Source organism: Ambystoma mexicanum, chromosome 12, assembly GCF_040938575.1.
Source record: "Ambystoma mexicanum isolate Mex_15411 chromosome 12, UKY_AmexF1_1, whole genome shotgun sequence".
Classification (NCBI taxonomy): Eukaryota; Metazoa; Chordata; class Amphibia; order Caudata; family Ambystomatidae; genus Ambystoma; species Ambystoma mexicanum.
The window spans coordinates 237,720,886-237,742,026 of record NC_090936.1 but is presented as its reverse complement, the minus strand read 5'-3'; the positions used below and the strand labels follow the sequence as shown (position 1 = coordinate 237,742,026).

General features: G+C 43.1%; 1 protein-coding gene across 4 annotated transcripts in view; it reads left to right on the top strand.

The window, feature by feature from the left end:
* Nucleotides 1-21,141, top strand: part of RERG (RAS like estrogen regulated growth inhibitor) — an 881,812-nt gene that overhangs the window by 130,885 nt on the left and 729,786 nt on the right. Inside the window, exon 1 of one of the 4 annotated variants that reach the window (XM_069628364.1) lies at nt 6,521-6,613. The exons of the other annotated variants lie outside the window; for them this stretch is intronic. Within the exon in view, the coding sequence (XP_069484465.1) occupies nt 6,577-6,613 (37 nt within the window). The 5' untranslated portion in view covers nt 6,521-6,576. Of the gene's footprint in view, nt 1-6,520; nt 6,614-21,141 lie in introns of those variants that run through there. 4 annotated transcript variants of the gene reach the window in all.

The following is a 21,141-nucleotide window of genomic DNA, read 5'->3' as shown; positions in this document are numbered from 1 at the left end:
ACATAAATGAAAGTGAGAGCAGCAGTTCATACCTTTAAAAAAAAATGCATGACAATGTCAGAGAAGACCCTGTCATGCCGTGCACCCCTACCACCCCACGCGCATAGGGTTTCCTACAATTCCTGCACATTTAAAAGTGAATCTTGCTTGAAATTTGGGATGTGCTTTTAAATGAGCAGAAACACCCCCTGATTTGCGCAGGGAGGTGAAAAGGGACATCTGAATGGGCACAAATATAAAAAAAGGGGCCCATTCAGGTGCCCTTTGTGGATTGGGCTGCTCTTTTTAGGGCGCAAGTGATGAGATGTGTTTGGGCATTTCATTTCTTGCGTCCAAAAAAGTTTTGAGAACCTGGCCCCACTGAGTATTTTTCTTTTCTAAATGTTCGTTTTGCAGGTGTTTTTGCAAAAACTGTAGTTTTTTTGTGCAAAATTGCCATTTTCGCAGAGACTAGAGGGTCTGATAAGTGTTGTGTTAATTGAAAATGTGTTGCACTTGCCCTTGCAACATGCCGGATCTGATGGTGATATCTTAGTCCCCTCCTACTTCTTCCTCTGATAAAGCCCACTGCCTGATCATAAATACATCATTGGCTGTTTTGACCTCAGAACCTGACTAGTTCCTTTTGATGCAGAGGTCAGAGAGTTTATCGAGGTAGAGGCAGGGCTGTGGTAATGGCAAATAATAGAGGACCTACCTCTACCTCCATCTGTCACTGCTGTTTGTATCTAAATAACAAGGCAGGAGTTGCCAGAGGAGGTGAATGCATTCCTCCTATTGCCTCCATCCCAGCCTCTATCGTATCTCAAGGGAGCGGCTGAGGAGCAGATATGGCAGGGACCAATTATATTCTTTCAAAGGACGTGTTGTGTGGTGCCGTCAACTTTCCATTTAGAAGTACCAGTAGGCAAATGTGCATAAGGAGCACATTTTTCTCTGACACATTCTGGTGATGCTTGATTGATGATATTCTCATGTTTTGATCTAATAGACCTAGAGGTATACAACAAGGTTATAAACAGGTATCAATACAAAAGATATTCAGTAAATGTAAATGACTTTCTATGACTTAGAAGTGCAGATAACCAACTGCACTTCAAAAACAAGGATACATTGCAAAGGTACAACACGGATTTCTTTTAATTGTGTGAAACAGGAAATCATGATCTTTGAAAACATCCGCTTTTGGGGATGTATCATTATCTGAAAGAGACTTCAGGAATGAAGACATTTTAACACAGACTTTACAATATTCTTAGTTGTTTCATATGGAGGATCTATTGTCAGTTTTTACTAGTACATGCACTTCATTTTTATAAACATGACAATGTTTTACAAGAGAGCAAAAAGCAAAAAGAATGATACTAAGGAAGCAATCCGACATCAATTATTGAACGGTAATGCCTTTGATTAATATAAATAGTCATCAATGCCAAATGTTGATGAAACATTGGAATATTTCAAAAATCAACCCAGAACTCAAAGATCTAGGGTGAAAGACAACAAACCTCACAGCTATAAGCGCAACCACAATTAAAAGCAAACTGTAAATAATATATACTCAAAGAATGACTGAGCATCCAGAACCACCAAAAGACTTATTTCAGACGTCACTTGAAAAAAGTAACAATCTGCCAAAAAAACAAGGGACAGCAGTAACAACTAAGGAGTCAATATCTATTAAATGCAAAAGCAATCATACTAAATGTGTGAATTAATCTATCTGTAAGAATTGTTATGATGCAAGTACAATTAGAATTCTGATTGACTGTGATTAATGAAAATGCGGGCAGTGGAGGTGAAAGAATCAATAGACCATGTAACAAGACACTGCCATTAAACACACCCAAACTAAAAGCAGCTAGGGTTCATGTTTATAAGGTAGAACTTGTAGCCCTCCAAAATTGGGTCAATAGAATTCTTAAGTCAAGGAAATGAAAAGCCATACATATATTCCAGTTTAAATTGACAGTATATTGCCTGTCTTGTGATCTTACAATACGGGATTTGATTATATCAGGGCTGGCAACCATGGGGAAGTATTAGCTACCAGAGTATCTGAAGAATACTCACTGACATGTATTTGAATTCTCCACTGCTTGTATATTTTAAACTTCATATATAGTTGCTGTTAATGACAAAAGTATATTGAGTAGGAACACATTAATAAAGTTTCAAACACAAAACATACATATACAGTTTACCTGAGTGCCTTATCATCCATTTAAGCATATTCTCAAAACAATGATACATAAAAAGAACATATAAACTACACACATTTCTTCAAAATTCTGAAACTGCAAATAATGTTCGCTGTTTCAAGTTGTTTTATAGTTATAGACTAAACACACATTTTTGTCTATGTACGTCATACAGTTCAACATAATTGATCAATATTCACCGATATGAGGCTAAGGGACAGAATAAAGTACAGTTCATCACTGTTTAATGCAATGGTTGGAGCATAACAACCTTAGGACATGCCAAAGACACTTTACAAACAGATGAAAGACTAGGCAACCATTCTTTCTGAAAGCAAGATGGAATAGAAATTAAGGCCTAAAAAGTTTATTGGTGCTTTTGCAAAGTGCTGCACATAAAGAATATTTTAAGATTATAAAACATATTTCTGTGTATGAAATATGCCTGCAGTGGCACTGTTGTGTAAACAAAAATCACATTAATGACCCCCATTTACCACTTATTCTCAGACTAAGAAACAAGAGGTAAACAATACCATTTTGCCATAACATGATTATGCAACATACTCTTTTATCTATTTCAACATGGGTGCTGTGTGTCCAGTGATGTGGGATTAAAAGTGTTTCAAATGCAGTAGTTATTTTCAAAATGACCTTTTTTAAATGACTTCTTGCCATGCAGCCTTAGGAACGCTTTGACTGTGAAACACACGTCATCCATATTGTGAAATTATCATCAGACTCAAGTTAAAATAAACTTAAAATAAAGCAAAATACAACGAAATTCATGTGAATCATTCTCCCCTCCTTCTACTTTGGTTGGGTCTCTGTGTTACCTAAGTACTTAGTTGCTTGGCTGTATTCAAGCTCATGTGAGTGCTAGGTCGAGGCTAATGGTGTTTGATTAAGTGTCCGGTCAAATGGTCGACAGACAAATCGTCGACAGGACAATTGGTTGACACAATTTGGTCGACAGGTCAGATTTTTTATTTTATTTATATGTGTATTTTTTAGGTTTTCGTTTACAGAAAAAAAGGGTTTTTTAGCAAAAAAAAGGCGGTTGGGGGGGACCCCCCCAAAAAAAAAAAAAATTGTGAAAAAACACAAAAAAAAATTCGACCAGTTGACCTGGTGACCATTTATTTTCGACCAAATGACCTAGAACCGTTTGATTATGGTGCAATATGTCTATTCTATTTATTGAGGTAATAGGGTATTTCATCCAGAAACACTTAGAAATTAGAAGCATGCCATTACTGAATTGGGTATTGTAAATGAGAGGGACATATCGGACACACATAATCTGTGCATGCTGAGCGGCAAATGGTACTGGAACCGGGGATGGGAGAAGACACGTGATGGTATGACATTGTTAAATCGCTAGTATATTTCTTTATTAAGTTTTTGTTGAAAACCTTTCAACGAAACAACTCAGTGAAATTATTAGGGGGGTAAGTGAATAAAAGGGTTTGGGGTGGTTACTATGGAGTAAATAATAGGAGAGGGGAGCTCTGTGGACACCCACCAAATATATCAAAACAATGTGTTGATAGGTTTTTTCAAAGAAATAAATCAACAAAAAAATAATTGAAAAAATAACTGGCGATGTAGCAACCCATGTGATAGACCATAGTACGAGTAGGGCTGTTTGTATACAGTGGGGTATTTACAATGGGGTTAGGGACTATGCAGTCGGGAAGGGGAATAATGTGGGAGTAGGTAGTGGCGCTCCCTGATGTTTGAGGAAGTGAACCACTAGTGCAGACATAAGGGTCAATGGCAGGCGACTGATCAACATGTGTGAGTAGAGAGTTGCAGGGTAGTGGGGCATGAAGGTAGAAGGAGCCAAAATGAGAGGAAGTTCATTGGGAGCAAAAAGATAAGGGAGGGTAGTGGAGTGACATCTGCATGGAGTAGCAGGGGACTGTCAGCTGAGTAGGAGGTAGATAGGTTTTTCTTAGATATAAAAAGGTGTAGGAATTTAAAGAGGGACAAGATGTTTTGGACAGAGGAGTTAAACATCAGAACATGTAGTACCGTCCAATGTAAGTTTGCAGGAAAGCATTGGGAAATGTGTGTGGAGAGATCAGGAATAAAAGAAGAGAAAACGAAGAATATGTGCATGTCATCTATCAAAAGGAGGTAGGTGAATCAAAGGCAGGAGAACACTTGAATGAAGGAGGAGGTGTAATTGGTGAAGAGCACAGGGCTAAACATGGGAAACTTCAGGATGCCAACAGAGAGGGTAGTAGGCTCAGAGGTGGCCTTGTTCCTCAAAATGGAGAAAGACCAAAGGGTGGTAGGAGGCTACCCAGACTAAAGTAGTGTTCTGGATTGTAGGGGACACTAGTGCATGTGACAAGGATGAGACGTCTACAATTTCCAACCCAAAGAATCTCAGTGCTGGGAAATATAATAAATACTGAGCTTGCATAACAGTCACACCTTCCTCAGCAATTGATAACTATATCGGCATTCCCTCCACATGATGAGGTCAATTTGAGATGTATTGACTGCTTAATGTTTCTGAAACAATTTATATATTGGATACAGATGTGGTCATCATCTCACTTATCATAATAGAGGGATGCAGACCAGGATCTTTTTACTCAGGCTGGCGGCCGTTCACTCCCATGGTGCACGCATGTACAGTGTGCAGCAAATTATATAGCCCATCCTGAACTGCAGAGTGATCCGGTCATTACTGACATGTCCTCAAAGCCGACAGTTAAAAATGAATTTCATGCTAAAGAGGAGGCCATCATAGTGGATCAGCTTAGTAATAGAACCATGGGCCTAAGGTACTGGGATTGCAAATTTGCTTTTGGGTACTAGCCGCATCTCGATATTATTAGATCTCATTTTAATCATTCTCTTTTCCTCAAATTCAGGCTAGGAATACTTTTGTTGGCTTATTGTATCGACCCAATGCCTGTCCTTGTTGAATGTGAAACAGAAGTACATCCACAGGGCATAGTTGAGAAGAAAAGCATTGCTCAGTGTCACCACTTTAATAATTTTATCATGTTTTGGTACACATTTGAACAAATTGACTTTCAGACATCCAGCGTTATGCTAATTGTGATTAATTTCCTGCATGTTTAACATTTGTGTACTCTTGTGGCTGTTGTTATGTACCTTGTAGATAACCGATTTGATTATGTACATAATGATGTTAAAAAAAACATATTGCCTTAGATTTGATATTTTTTGCTATTTATTGATTGTTTATGTCTTGCTTATATTGCCCAATGGCTCATTGTCACATAAAGGCCTGTATAACAACAAAAACAGCAGCAAATGAGAAAGAGTTCAGTGGATGTGTCTTCAAGAATGCCATGCTTGGCCCAAAAGGAATGCCCAGTAGATACCGTCTCAGCACTTGAAGATTGATTGGCCCACGGCTTCTAGGACATGAAGAAAGGTTCTCCCACAAATGATCTGTAACCTGTGCCGATGTTATCCCTGAAATGTATGTTATGCTTCCTTGTATAGGGGTGAGACAGATTCTAGGCTAGACTGATTTCGACCAAGGACAGTTGTCTTTGTATGACGATCTCACAAGCACCCATTTTTTTTAATTTTTTTTAGAATAGGGACATTGTAAAGACATAGTGTTTAGAGGAGGCCTTATTTAATTTTGAAACAAGAAACAGTCTAACAACATGTGAGTTGGTCCGTCTCCTATCTCTGACCTACTCAGGACCAAGCCTGATTTGCATGTGATTCTTCCCCTTTTGTAATGGCTTGGCAGGCAAAGAACAATGGTCTGGAGGGTTGCCCAGAGCAATGCCAAAGGTTAAGTTTAATTCTAAACTTTCCAGCCATCACTCCTTTTGTTTTGCTGGAATCACCCTGAGTGGGACGGGTATGCCCAGACGTGGGTCCCGTGCCTGCTGGGCCTAGAGACCCAAGCTACTCCTCACTGATGAGACCCAACGAGGATGAAACAAGTTTGGGGATGCTTGTGGTCTCATACAGAATGGATGTGACCTAGCAATTACATCCGACTGCCCCTTTTGGGGGTATGACCAAGCCTGATTTGCATATGGTCTTTCCCCATTTGTAATGACTTGGCAGGCAAAGACCAATGGTCTGGAGGGTTTCCCATAGCAATGCCAGAGGTTAAGAGTTATTCTGAACCTTCTGCCATCACCTCTTTTGTTTTACTATTTACATAATCACCAGATGCACATTATGTCCCACAAATTCTTTGAAGATGAGTAGACATACATTTTAATATACATTGTCAACCTCTTGAATGCTTAATGTTCCATAAAACATTTTCGGTTTTATTCCAAGGGACACTCACACTTTTGTGTGCCTCAAAGAGGGCAGCTCCTGAGGGTGTCTGCTGGTGTCCGCCGGGGGAGCAATGCAGACGCAGCCATCAGCCTACTGCAATCTATCAGGTAGGTGGTCACAGGGACAGCTCCCTCTGTACCCCACTAATAATTTACCCACTGTCCGCCTCCTTCTCAATGTGCCAGTGAATTAAATTATCTAGCCTTCCCTCATTCTCCCCAGGAAAGTCTGATTCTCTGCATTAGTGCTCTGTCAGTATACTTGCCATTTCTTCCCTCTTTCAGGAAAGTCGAACCTGGGTGCTTTGCACTGCTGCTGTGTGAAATCAGGCCTGTTTTTCTATCTTTTAGGAAAGTTTAATCTGGGTGTTTTTCATTGCTGCTGTATGAAAAACTAGGCTTGGTGTCCCTCTTTTAGGAAAGTCGAATCTGGGTGTTTTGTGGCACCTGTGGAATCTGTCTCATTAGGCTTGCCACTCCAGAGGCCCCGACCCCTGGGAGTAACTTTGTACTGTTTTCCTGCCCGCGCCTTCTGTGTGTTCCCTACTGTGTGACATCTCTGCCCTCTGCGCACCTGTGCCATGAGTCCTTCCACTCTCTTCACTTCCTCCTCCTCCTACTTCCCCTCACATCCCCTATGGTGCTTTCCGTTTTCCCCATCTTCTCTAACTGCTTCTCTATCTCCTACCCTATCCCTCTCACCAAGTCTGGAAAGGAAGAAGTTCAAGAGGGACATTTTGGCCTCCAACCCTGGCCTCCCCAACGCTGATACCTACATCATTGCTTCCTCCATACAGATTCTCACCAACATCCCTTTTGTAATTCCCTCTCCAGACCTATCGACCCCTCATATGGTCTCTGTTCTCTCTCCTCTCCCATTAATGGAGGCACTCGGTGGGAGGTCCTGTTGGCCTCCTTCCACTCCTCCAAGATCATCATTAATGTTTATCTGAATGGCACTGACTTGGTCCAGGGCACTCAGCGTGATCTCCTCCTTTTTGATAGGCGCCTCATGCGTCTTATCAACTTCCTTCCTTTCCTGCTACTCCTACTTGCATCTCCTTGGCTCCTCTGCCACCTCCTCCTCCTGCCACCTCTCTGGCACCCTCTGCTTAATCTCTGGCTACTGTATCATCTCCTTCCTCCTCCTCTTCCCACTATCAGGCCCCTCTACCACCTCCACAGGGCATTCCTCAAGTCTGTACCCCTCCACGGAAGTCTTTGAAATGTGGCAACCTGCTCCACGTCGCTACTCTCAACTTTCGCTCTGCTGTCAAACACTCCTCTGACATCTGCCACCTCCTTGTAGAACTGGACCTGTATGTCCTCGATCTCACCACCTGGAGGTGGAGTAGCTCTGATCTTTCCAGCATGGGTCCCTGCTTCTGTCATTCCTAGGCAGGCCTACTCCTCCTTTGAATGCCTGCTCTCCTGATCTCTCTCTGACTGTGGCCACTATTTACAGGCCATTTGGCCAGGTCACGCTCTTCCTCTCTGAGTGGGCTGACCTCTCAACTTCTCCTCCTCAGAGACCTCAACATCCATCTGGATGCTTCTAATCACACCTTGGGGCTCTTCCGAAATCTCTGCAACACTCTCTCTATTCTACCCTCTGGCCCCACACACTACGCCGGGCACACCTTGGAGGTTCTCATCTCTTCAGACATCACCCTCTCAAACCCTCTCACCACTCCTCTCTCTTGGACTGACCCCTTTCTCCTCCCACCTTAAGCTCTCTGTCCCCCAGGTGAAGATGAGCCCAGCACTGCCACCTACCTTCTTGGCCATCTGGCCCAAGAAGCGTGTGTCAGTGGAGGCCTTTGCTGCTACTTTCTCTCCTACTCCTACTCCTTAGGCTGATTTACACTCTGCCACAGCCCTCTCTAACTTGCATCTCGCTATCTCTAACACTCTGGATGTCCTTGCCCATATTGTGAGAATCCATCTGAAGCCTACCTCCAAGTGCAACTCTTGGTATGACTCTGCCCTTGCCACCCTAAAACACAAGGCCAGGGTGGCTGAGAGGAAGTGGAGGGCATCAGGCGCATCCTCTGACAAACTGGCTTTCAGCCTGCTCCAAAAGCAACACAGATTCTCGGTCCTGTCCAAGAAGAGAGCCCACATCCAAGCCTGCATCTCTGCAGCCTCTAACAAAATGACCAACCTCTACAAAATCTGCAACGATGCAGTCTCCAACTCTTCTGTTCCCTCTCGGGTGGTATGCATGACTCTGGCTTCTCACTATACCACTAAAACACGGGACATCCATTCCACTCTCTCCTCCTCCACCACCTCTGCCTCTCTTGGCCCCTGTCTGGCCACCTCTCCTTCTCCTCCTCCTTTCTCCTCTTTATCTGTGATCACTCCTGACAATGTTTCTAGACAAGTCCGATGTATAAAAGTATCGTCCAAGCAGGTGCTCCCATGCTCCTCCAGAACCATCAAGGACCACATCAACACCCTTGCTCGAGCCTTGGCCGATTTCTGCAATCACTCTTTTGCCACTGGAACGTTCCCCTCCCCACTAAAGCACTCCCTTGTGCACCCCCTCCTTAAGGAGACTTCTGTCGATCCTTCCTATCTGACAAACTACAACCTGATCTTTATAACTCTTTTCCTGGGCAAACATTTGGAAAAGCTGGCCATCTGCCAGCTTACTCTCCACACAGAACCGGTTGGTTGTCTCCACGACCATCAGTCTGGCTTCAGAGCAGCCAGAGGCACAATAACTGCTCTCCTGAACACCTGTGAAGATCTGCTTTCTAATCTCAACTCAAGCCTTCCGTCTGTCCTCATTCTACTTGATCTTTCCTCTGCTTTCAACACGGTCAATCAAGCCACCCTCATCAATCGTCTCTGTGAGAACCTGGGCATCACGGACCAGGCCCTAGCTTTTTTGACCTCCACCCTCCTGGACCGACCCTCCCAGGTCCACCTTGGACTCTTTCTCTCCGTCACTTCCCTCTCCACATGTGGTGTTCCCAAGGCTCTAACCTCTCACCCTGGCTTTTCAACGTCTACTACTGTCTCAGGAGGATAGCTCAGGGCAACGTGCTCGCCTCAGAAAGCAAGATGACACGGAGCAGCACAGGTTCGATCCCCAGGTCCGCGCTTAGAAACCTCTGGGTATTAAGCGTGTTATAAATAACCTATCATATCATTTGGCCCACCTCATCTCTACCTACTCCTCTAACTTTCAGTGCTATGCGGATGACACTCAGCTCTCTTTCAGGCTCCCCCCAGTCTCCTTTCCTCTCTCGCTGATCCCTGACTGTCCATCCACGATTCAGGCATGATGAACCTCCAAACATCTCTGCATTAATCCCAGTTAGACTGAGATCCTTCTCATTGGGACCCCTGCTCCCACTTTCTTTCTTGCTGTCTGACCGCCCTCCTTGGCCCCTCTCCCTATGCCTTCCTGTGAGGCACAAAATCTGTGAGTCATCTTCAACTCCACTATCTCCTTCTCTCCTCTCCTCACATCACAGACCTTGCTAAGAAGGCCCACTACTAGCTGCACCTCCTCAGAGGTATTCTTCCTTTTGTCACTTTCCCCCAGAAGCTCACTGTGTCCAGAGCCCTGGTTGTCTCTAGGGTGGAATACTGCAACAGCCTCTTTCTAAATCTGCCTTCCTCCACTCTCCACCCTCTGCAGCTAATCCGGAACAGGACTGCAAGATGTGTCCTTGGCCTGAAGCTCAGGGATCGTATCCTTCCAGCCCTGAAATCTCTCCACTGGCTCCCGCTGGCTGCAAGGATCAAGTTCAAGACCCTCTGCATTGTCCACAATGTTTTCTGGGGTTGTGGCCCGTAGTGCTCTCTCTTCCTAAACACCTTCCTTCTCGAGCCCTTTGCTCAGCCACCTCCCTCTCTCTGAGGATCAGATGCTTATCCAGGCATAGAGTGGGGGATAGATCTCTCTCCTTTGTAGGTGCCTCCCTCTGGAACGGCCTCCCTACCCTTCTCAAACTTGAACAGGTCTGCATAAGGTTCCGGAAGCAGCTCAAGACCTTCCTTGCCGCTTCTAATTTCTCTGTCACTCTTCCCTGCTGACTTACCTGCTTCTGCACTGACTGGTTGCCTGTCCTTCTTCTGTACCTCATTGGCCCCCCAAGCCCTCCGTGGCAACTGCACACTTAGAGGTTTTATCTGTAACCCTACAGTCCCCTGCCTCCTTGCACTTACCCAGAGCCATCAGCCCCGACTGCACTTTCCCCTTCGCTCCCCTGGCACTTTTCCTCTCCCTCCCCCCCTGCACATGCACGATCTGAATGACACAAGGCCTAATAAGATTGTTTATTTTGTCCTCCCTCTGTCTTCCCTACCCTGTCTTGTTGTGCCTAGAAACACTTGTGTACAGGCACATTATAAATTACTCATCATATCATATCAAGTGTGCCTTTGTACGCCAACAAGGTGTGCCTTTCCAATGACAAGTTGTAGCACTTAAGAGATGAATTACCTCTTTTTTAACTCTTACCTTGTGCTACCAATCTTTCAACTAATCTTGTGTTGTGGGATATTCAATATATTACAGCTGTTGTGTATAAGTAAGATACTCTGCTTTCCGGTGTATAAGATATGTGGATTTTCAATTTCTGTTTTACATAAAGTTAGTATGGGTCCCAATATACCTAAATGCCTAATGTATAAACTAAAAACTACTCATAAATTGGGACAATGTGTAGTATATTCCATGCCTTGATATCGGAATGCATGCAAAGTAATCAAAGTGACTTGGATTGAAAATGCAACTTTTATTAAATATTTATTATGACTGTGTTTATATGACCAATAACCAAGTAGAACAACATATTAGAATGTATAAATATTTTGTTTACCCTGAATTTCTAACATCCTGTTTTCCAAAATACGGGCTAATCCTGCGATGTGGGACATGCTCTGTCCCAAAAACTGTTATTGTGCATGTGCTCTCTTAAGCTCTTTTCATTTCTTGGCCACATCCTGCTTTCCCAGAGAACTCTGGTCACCTGAGACATCTGCTTGCAAAACAAATCTCCCTGGACCTACAACAGCAAGCACCCTGCCTGCAAGTCTGAAAGCCACCTGGACCACTGTGATTGGCTCCCAGGGGGCCACATTACACACTGTCTCCCTTATTCAGTCTCCCCTTCGTTGCAGCCTCAGCGTTTGTAGGCAAGGGTCAAAAGCTGCTGAAGGCATCACCCTCTTTTTTCATGTTCTGGCTGGAAAGAGCCTAGGGCTTGAACCCCTGCTTAATCCAGGACATCACCAATCTCACCCTTTGCCTGACCCCTGCTTCCATGCACAGGGAACCTTTCATCCATTGACTGCAGAACATTACTGTTTTTGGTCTGTTAAGTGTTGTTTGGTTACCTGCAACCCCATTCTAACCCAACTCAGAACTTGCGCTTCTCAGCAAACCATCCACCATTTCCCTTTTCGCTCACTCAACTATTCTCTCTCTCTTTCTCTCTCTCTCTCGGGGTGCACCCTTCATGGTCTTCAAATGCTTATTTCGGTTTCCCTCCATAATACACATTGACTTTGCTCTATTTCTCCATCTAGTCGCTCTTCTCCTTCCCCAACTTTTGCCTCACTCTATGGCCTCCCCATTTCCCCAACCGCACCACTCACACAAGATATTCCCTTTCTCCCAGGACTTCCAATCTCATCTATCCCCCTGGACTACCTCACAACACCTGCACCTATTCCCACCTCTTAACACTAGTTTGCTTGGTCTCTGTAATGCACACACCCTCTACAATATGTATTCCTACATAACTGACCACATCCACTCTTATTACCCACAACTCTCATTGCTTCCTATCACAGAAGCCTGAATCTCCCCTCATGACTCTACTACAATAGCAACTCTCCACACTGACTCTGTTTAGAATGGTGGAGGTGTGGGGGTTTCTTATCAATAAAGCCCTCAACACTGACCCCTAACTCCGCTCAGTGCTCTGGCTCGCAATTGACTCCCTGGTCCGCTCAACTTCTTCCCTGATGTGAGCCCTCTCATTCGCTCACTTCCTACAGATAACCTTACTGTCCTGCTGGGGAACTTTAACCTTCCAAAGCTGTCTGCAGACCCCTGCATTGAACTTAACTCAATCCTTTCTGACCACACGTTCTGCCGCCTCCACGCCCTGCCTACCCACGTTGGTGTGAACTTTCTTGACCTTGTCTTTCTCTTTTCTCTACTCTCCTCCTCACACCTTGCTATTGACCCACTCTCCCTCTAATTACTCCATTGTTCACTTGAACATTTCAGGCCTTCCATCCTCTACTCCTCATAACCACTCGTCAATGACTAAGAGAAAATTCAGGAAGACCTGTCATTCCCCTTTCCTTTATGATATGAGGACCATTATCCTTTCTCTCTTCCCTATTCATGCCTCTTCCATTCTGCATTACATGCTATTCCGACTTTCACTTTGAACTCCTGACTCCATTTCACCAACACTACCAGGCTCATACTTTCCCTTCCCCTTCCTCAGCCCTTCATCACCTCTGAAATTCACACTGTCAAAACAAACATGCACCATGACCTATAATTCTGGAACAAATTACGGACCCTAGCCTAAATACATTCTCTTGCTGCTCTCACCTCTGCACTGGACTCTGCCAAAGCCTCCTACTTCACAAAGCTAATCTCCCTTTGCATGCACCCCACAAACCTTCATATACCATCCAAACTTTACTCATACCTCCCAAGCCAATACCCCATCTACTCTCTTTCTGCTAATGACTTTGCTCACTTCTTGCCCCCTAAATTCTCAACATTTGTAATACTCTCACACCTATTCTCTCGGCCTTGCCAACCCTCCTTCTGCCGACTATCTCTCCCTCCTACCACTTCTTTTCCTCTAACTGTCCTATTGAATTAACAGCCATACTTTGCAGTGCCAACCTGTCTTGTGCAGCTATGAACCCTTTTGCGCCTCAAATTGTCAAAGACTTTGTCTTAATCACCTGCCCATATCATTCCGATCTTTTTATTCTCTCTCTTCCCTGCATCCTTAAAATCTGCAACTGTCTTTCCCCTATTCACCAAATCCTCTGCCTCCCAAATGTCCCAGCAAACTATTGCCCAGTTTCCCGCCTTCCCTGTTATTCAAAGGTCCTTGAGTAAGTGGTCTTTAGTCAGATCACTAAGTAACTTGAGTATAATGGCCTTGGAGATCCACTTCAATCTGGCTTCCACAGAAAACACTCCACTGAGATTGCACTAATGCATGTCTCTAACCTTTTTTCTGATGCTCACCATGCCACATTCTCTTCTATTCGCATCCGTTTGGACTTCTCTGCCACAATTGACATTGCCAACCACTCCCCACTTTGCCTCAATCTCCATGACCTTGAGTTTCACAAACCTGCTAAAGCTTGGATTATCTGATACATACAAGGCCAAACCTTTCAAAACTCCTTGAACTCACAAAATTCGACCCCCAACCCACCCCCTGTCAGTGTCTCGCAAAGGTCATTTCTTTGTCTGTGCTCTTCTATACCTCTGCCCTATGAAGACTCATCTCACCCTTTGACACTCAGATATTTTTAACCTTTCTCTCCTTCACCCCAACCATTTCGGAACAGATTACCAACTGTCTCACTGCAATGTATCACTGAATGACTCTTACTGCTTCATGTAGAACTCTTTAAAAAAAGAAATTCCTCTTTCTATAGGCTTCCAGTGCCTTCACTCCAATCCACTCCCATATCTCCACTCTACAAAAACTCTAATCTCCACCCTCATGCTCAGCAAACTTGACTTCTGCTCAGGCCTACGACTCACCTTTTTCCTCAATCTTGACAAAGTCATCAACATTGGTATCCACACTCTCTGCAACCTATCCAAAGCCCTCCCACTCACTGCCCTTTCATGTTTTGTTTCCTAGTGTACAAAGCTATCAATGGTCTTGCTTTTTAGTACCAGTCTGTCTAATTCTATATGTGTTCACTCATTATTGTATTTCCTCTGCTAGTTCTCTGCATTCAACCTCACTGCCCCGTGCCCACCTGTGCGTCTTCTGGCTTTTGCCTTTCTCCCTACTTACCTCATTCCACTAAAACATGCTGCCCATCACAGTCAAAGCCAGCCCAACTTTGGATCTCTTCAAAGCTCATCTTAAATTTCACTTACTTGCTAAAGCGGAGCTCCCCATGCCCACTACCCCATTCTCCCTACCTGACTCCACAACTCCCTCCGGTGATGCTTGATAATGCAATTGTGTATTTTTATACAATGCTCTAAATATTTGAAGCACCTGTTCTGCACTTGCGCGATCTCAATGTCACTTGGCCTAGTAAGATCGTTGACTCTTTCCTACCTGCCTCCCTTGCATCGTCACATCTTGAAACATTTGTGTATAGGCGCGTTACAAATGCCATATCATATCATATCATCTTCGAGCTATTGTACAGGTACCCTTCATGGCAATGTCTCCACCATCTGTACATTCTTTATTGTGAGTTATTTCTATTCAAAGTTGATATCCCTGTACTTCAAATAAATACAAATACAAATATAAAATGCACTTGTAGCAATGGTAAACATGTGCTTTTGTAACACCTGCTGATGGGCAGAAGGGTGCAAGGGAAGAGCCCAGGGCAGCTTATGCTCCCTTGTTCGTATGGTTCACCCAGGTATTCAATATTCTCCATTTGAATGCCCAATCCATCAGCTCTTCCCTCAGACCGGTAGGAAACATGCACCAGGCTCCTTTCAGAACACTGGGCCTCTACTGTGGACTGTGCAACATCTAGATGATCTAGCTTGCAAGGACCACTATGCTGTAAAAAACGTTGTGAATATTGTAGAAAAAGAGATGACAGCCAACTGCTGGTCAATTTTGTCCACACCACTCTTCGTTGCATTAAAGTGCATTTAGATGTTTGGCTTTTTCTGATGTTCTTTAACTTCTCACTCACAGTTCATTTTTGATAGTAGGAGAATCACAGCATACCCTTTTTTGGTTAATAGGAGATAATTATTTTACATCCTTCAAATCCCCCCAAAAAGAGAACCTACTAAAATGCGACATCATCCTAGGCTGCATTCCAGCGCCCACATTTTTCAGATCTTTGGACAGGGGACATTCAGCCAGCTCCACCTTTTGAGTCTTTCAAACCTTTGGAGACTCATCATGGCTTTGAAATGTAGGCATCCCCAGTGCTCTGACCATAATTCCTTGTGAGCTTTGTGGTTCGCCACGAACCTACCATACAGTAACAAAAGGCCAAAATAGGCTTTTAGTTCTATTTTAGCCATTGTCTTCCAAGTGTATTGTTTCTCTGAATGGCTGTTATTCGAAGCCCTGAATACAGGCTAGGCCTCATGGCGGCTTTCCTCCAGGTTTATGTCTAGAACATTTTAAAGAGAAATATAAAAGTATGTTTCTTTGTTTCTCTTGGTGCGTCACATGCTCCCCTTTTACGTTGATTCACAATGTCGGATGAGGACCTCTGATAGACTGTTTACTTGGCAGGTATGCACCCTGGAGCAAGTGGAAGCTCAGAGGCTTTATAGACACCCAGTTAGCAGAAGCAATAGTTCCCCCTATAGTGTAACCATAACTTTATGTTTTGCGGACATTTTATGAATTTCGTGGCATAACTCAGTATTTTTGTCTGCGACATTGGGACATTGACACCTACATAGTTATATATGAATAGTGCCGATTTCAGCCCGTTGACATTTATGGTGTTGGTGGGGGTAGTGAGAAACTGGTGAAGACATACAAGTTGCGTGCTATACCCCCAGAAACAGGTCTATATTACTGAATTTCAACACATTGCCATGTACAGTGTCAGTGATGCAGCGAATAACTCGAACATAATATTTCACATCAAAACAAATGCCCACTGCTGACCCACATTTTGTGCTATAGCTCCAGTGTTTGAGAGTATTAGCATGCACTTTTGGACTACTATGACAGATAACCAAGGGTCCTCTAGTACCAAATTCCAGCACTTTACCATGTGCAGTGTTGGCGGGATAGTGAAAAACTAACTGAGACAAAACAACTGCAAACACTCAAACGCCTGCTCAGCGCCCATATTTTGTGTTGTGACTCAAGAAACTTTGGGTGCTCCAGCTTGTTCTTTTCAAATACATGCGTGAATTTACATCAGGTGAGAACGAGGTGGATGCACCTTGTGCCCACTGTGGAGAGCAGCCCATCACAAGGGAACCATGTGTCAGTCGGCTCTTCGGCATTCAGTTCACATGAGTGCCGGATGTGAGAGCACCCAATGAACCTCAAAACGGTGCAGTCGGCTACGGTTGTAGAAGAGGGCAAAGGAGAGGATATAGTTGTGCCGCGGCATGATCAGCACCCTCCCTATCCACTAGGAAGGAAAAGAAAAGAAGATGTTTGGCAAGAATGGCAGAATGTGGGTTGCAAGGTCATGTTCGAGTTATTCGCTGCATCACTGACACTGTACATGGCAATGTGTTGAAATTCAGTAATATAGACCTGTTTCTGGGGGTATAGCACGCAACTTGTATGTCTTCACCAGTTTCTCAGTACCCCCACCAACACCATAAATGTCAACGGGCTGAAATCGGCACTATTCATATATAACTATGTAGGTGTCAATGTCCCAATGTCGCAGACAAAAATACTGAGTTATGCCACGAAATTCATAAAATGTCCGCAAAACATAAGGTTATGGTTACACTATAGGGGGAACTATTGCTTCTGCTAACTGGGTGTCTATAAAGCCTCTGAGCTTCCACTTGCTCCAGGGTGCATACCTGCCAAGTAAATCCTTCATGGAGTCCTGGATTTTCAGTCAATAGGACCTGTATGCCAGCTCTTTCAGACCCACCATTGGAGAAGGGTAAAATAAAAATCCAAGATCTGAAATTCAAATCAATGCGTTTTAAAAGAGGGGATTGGGGTAAGAATTCAGACTGGGAATGGGTCCACTTGGCAGCTAAAAGTTTGCTACATTGCAACCCAAGACAAACCTAAACCACCTAGACACCCAGAGTTGAACAATCCAATAAAACAAATACTACGTATGATACGAATTGTTAAAAAAAGCTTCTTTATCAGTATATGTAACGAGCATGTGGTGCTTAAAATCAAACACATCAAAGTAAACACCAGGAAACGCATGTTTCGACCCACTAGGCACTTCTTCAATACCAAGCAACTTAAATCATTACATATGCAACGTAAAAAGAAGATAGTAAAGAAAACTGGATGCCCCAAATCATATATCCTGTGCGGTATATACGCGGATTGTTCACAAGGGACTGGGGGAGTACTGTTACGCAAGGCTTTCCGACGATTGGATAAATCTGTAGTAAGCAACAATATGTTACTGTTGAGGACAATCAATTGGCTACTGTGCGTATTTTGGCTAAATCAGTAGCAATCATGTGCACAGCTGTTAGCATCTTTTAATGTCACTCACTAACAAGTCCCAAAGTCGTTAATCTGTCTGGCCTTTCAGTCATGATAAGTCACAAAGAAAAACGTGACATGACATATTCCAAATGCTAATTACACTAAGCACGACAGCGATTCCTCATCCATGTCAAAGATGCATCAAACATGTCCTGGATAAGAAGAAGCATATGTGCCTGCTTCTCTTTTTATTTTCAATGCTGTGTGTGGTGAAACGGAATGAAACGGCAAGTTCCCAAAAGCAAAACACATTACACTACATATGTGGTATTGTTATGTTGACTTGAAATGCGCAGAATGCCGAGTGACACCATAGGGATGTTCCGTTGTGACTTTAACAAATCCTGATAACCTTTGAAGAGAATACTAAAAACTAGAGAGCTTACCTAAAAAAGCCAAACTTGATCAAACAATATTGCTGTTGGATTATCAATGTATCAAACTTAACCATTAATTTCTTTATCGACGTTTGGTTGATAGCATTTGGCGCGCTTCTGTGGATTTCTGAGCGGGTCAAGAAAGCACAATAATTAATCCGCAGTGAAGTTGAATTTATATTTCCAGCTAGGGAAGGGTGAGTAGATCGGTATCCATAGAAATTATCGTATCACAAAAAACGAGGAGGAAATTGCTGAATTTTTGAGCCGACTCTTTCACAATTTTGGTACATTTTTATTAAAATATAAGGGTAGGGTGGAGTAAGCGTATTAGTTAAGGTAAGGATTTTTTTAATTAGAAAAAAAGAAGTGCAAAAAGCAAGTAGGAATTTTGGTTTTTCACCCCAAAAAATGTGGTTGTTTCTCCATTCGTTTTTTTAATTTTCTTTTAATTCATGGACAACCGAGTAGATCCCAGGTGGGAATAGAACTCGCTAGAGTTGAAAGGATCAGGTTTCCTGCCCCTTCCATTTTACGGTTGCGCTATCCTGCCGGACCAACATGTTTGGAACTTCATGTGAAGAGTTTTCAGATACACAACTTTCAAAGCTTAATGGGGAACGCTGTGATGTATAGAAAACACTCAATCAATGCAGACTTGCAAACGAAACGTTCTTGAAGATGCCCTTAGAACCTTAATTTTATCCTGGACGTGTTCATAACTGGTCCTTCCATGTGAGGAAAACATTTTCATTAACCAATGTATATCAACTGCAATTATAATCCGAATAGAATTTCTTTCCTGTTCAAGAGACACGCAATGCGTCAAATCCTATTTCAATATCCTTTGTATGTCTTCTACTTTGCTGCAGAGTTGCTGCAAAGTGTGCAGCTTTGCGAGTTGGGTTGTCCGGCACTCTATTCCATCTATTGGCTCGGAGTTTGGGCAACTGAAATGCTTTGATTGTGTGCAACATCACGTGAATTTCTGAATGATTAAGGTCTTCCATTTTAGATGTCTCTACTCCGACTCCCAGGCCGGTGAGCCTCTGAAAATCTGGACTCATTGAAAGTGCCTTGTTGAGCTTCACACCTTTGATGGCCGCCATTATGTTGAACATTTGCTCTTGTGTTGGAGCCAAATGAAACATCTGTATAGACTGATAACACAGAAAAGTATCTTGACTCAGCACCTCTTGCAGTAGGCTAGCAGCCTAAAGGGTTGTAGTTTGCACCATGTAAACTCTAAAAATAAAATGCATGTGTATAGTCCTTCATGCTAGTTGAGCAAGGTACTAAATGAAGTTTGGGATCTGCAAGTTCATGTTTAACCAGATATCTGGTGTGCAGCTCGTGACATTACAGACATGTGCACTGTGGAAGTGCGATGAACACTACGCCAAAAAATGCGTACTGTAAAAAACATATTCTTTCAATGCACTAGTGCAATCTTGCTCTTTTCCCTGGTGAAAAAATAAACTAAAGGAATAGGTTTTTTTGCATTCAAGCTATTTTTGCCCCAGTGCGAATTGCACATTCACCAGTGCAAAGTTTCTTTAAGGATGGGATGCATGCTCTTTTGTGCGATTTTCAACCGATTCTTTTTTAAACGATACTTCGCTCTCTATTTTTTTGCATCCTTGGAGAGGAGCCTCCTTGGGACGTTCTCACACATTTTGTCAAAGGGTCCAAACTCTGACACGTTTTATTGCTTGTGGAACACATTTATTCTCCAACGCAAGCCACTGAGAAAAAGTTACTGTGAGAAAAAGTCTACAAAATTAAACCCTGGAAAAGCTGCCAAACCCACAAAACAGTAATCCCAATAAAAGTTTCCTTGTAAAAATGTATGTCAACAAGTGACTGCATCAGCTTACAGAAACCATTATGATTGGTTTATGGTTCCTGTCCTGAATGGGATAAATATGCTCCGACAAATAATTGTTTCTTGGAGCACACACACCAAGGAACCCGATTCAAGGAATCTTTTGCACGGTTCAAAGTTCCTTTGCACTGCTGAAAAGTGACACACCCTGATTCATGGAACTGTACAGAGTGTATTTTTGCAGGGCAAAGTCATTTTGTACTGGAAAAATGACTATGCGCTGACTTTGCACTGCAAAATACACTTTGCACAGTTCCACGAATCAGGGTTTGTGTCTGCAGTGCAAAGTCACTTTTGCGCAGTGCAAAGTCACTTTGCACCTTGCAAATAATTCCATGAATCGTGCCCCAAGTCTGGGAAAGAACAATTGAGCATTTGGTGTTATACCTCGAATAACGTACAGCTAAGGCATGTATATTCTAAGGTAGTGTACCTCAATACGTCAGCAGAATCCTAGAGTTACACCTTATATGGCTATAAGACATGTTCAGTAACATGTTATGTGCTCATATAGCGCTTTTGCATCTGAAACAGCTTCGAGACACTTGGGAAGAAGAAAAGTATAAACAAGAGGGGTGGTGGCGAGCTAAGTGAAGCCATGAGGACTGCAACAGGTGGCCGCTCTGGTACTTTATGTACCAAAATCTGTTCAACAATATAGTGTATCTCATTTTATGTTCCTTTGGAAGGATGCTAAAGAGATACATGATTAAAAGTCAGGCAGTGCCCAGAATGATCATAAACCTCTGTAGCCATTTTGCAATCAACATAAATGTTTTTATTTTAATAAGGTACTTTCTGAAAACAGGGGATGAATGCACAGCAAGCACATCAGTAGGTTTTATTAGAAAACTTCTTTTGTCAATTACAACACTGGACTTAGTACTAACAGGCTTCATTCTGTCTATGTAGAACGCATTGGTTGTTTCTTTACTGTATTGCTTATAATGCACCAACACACCTGAAGGC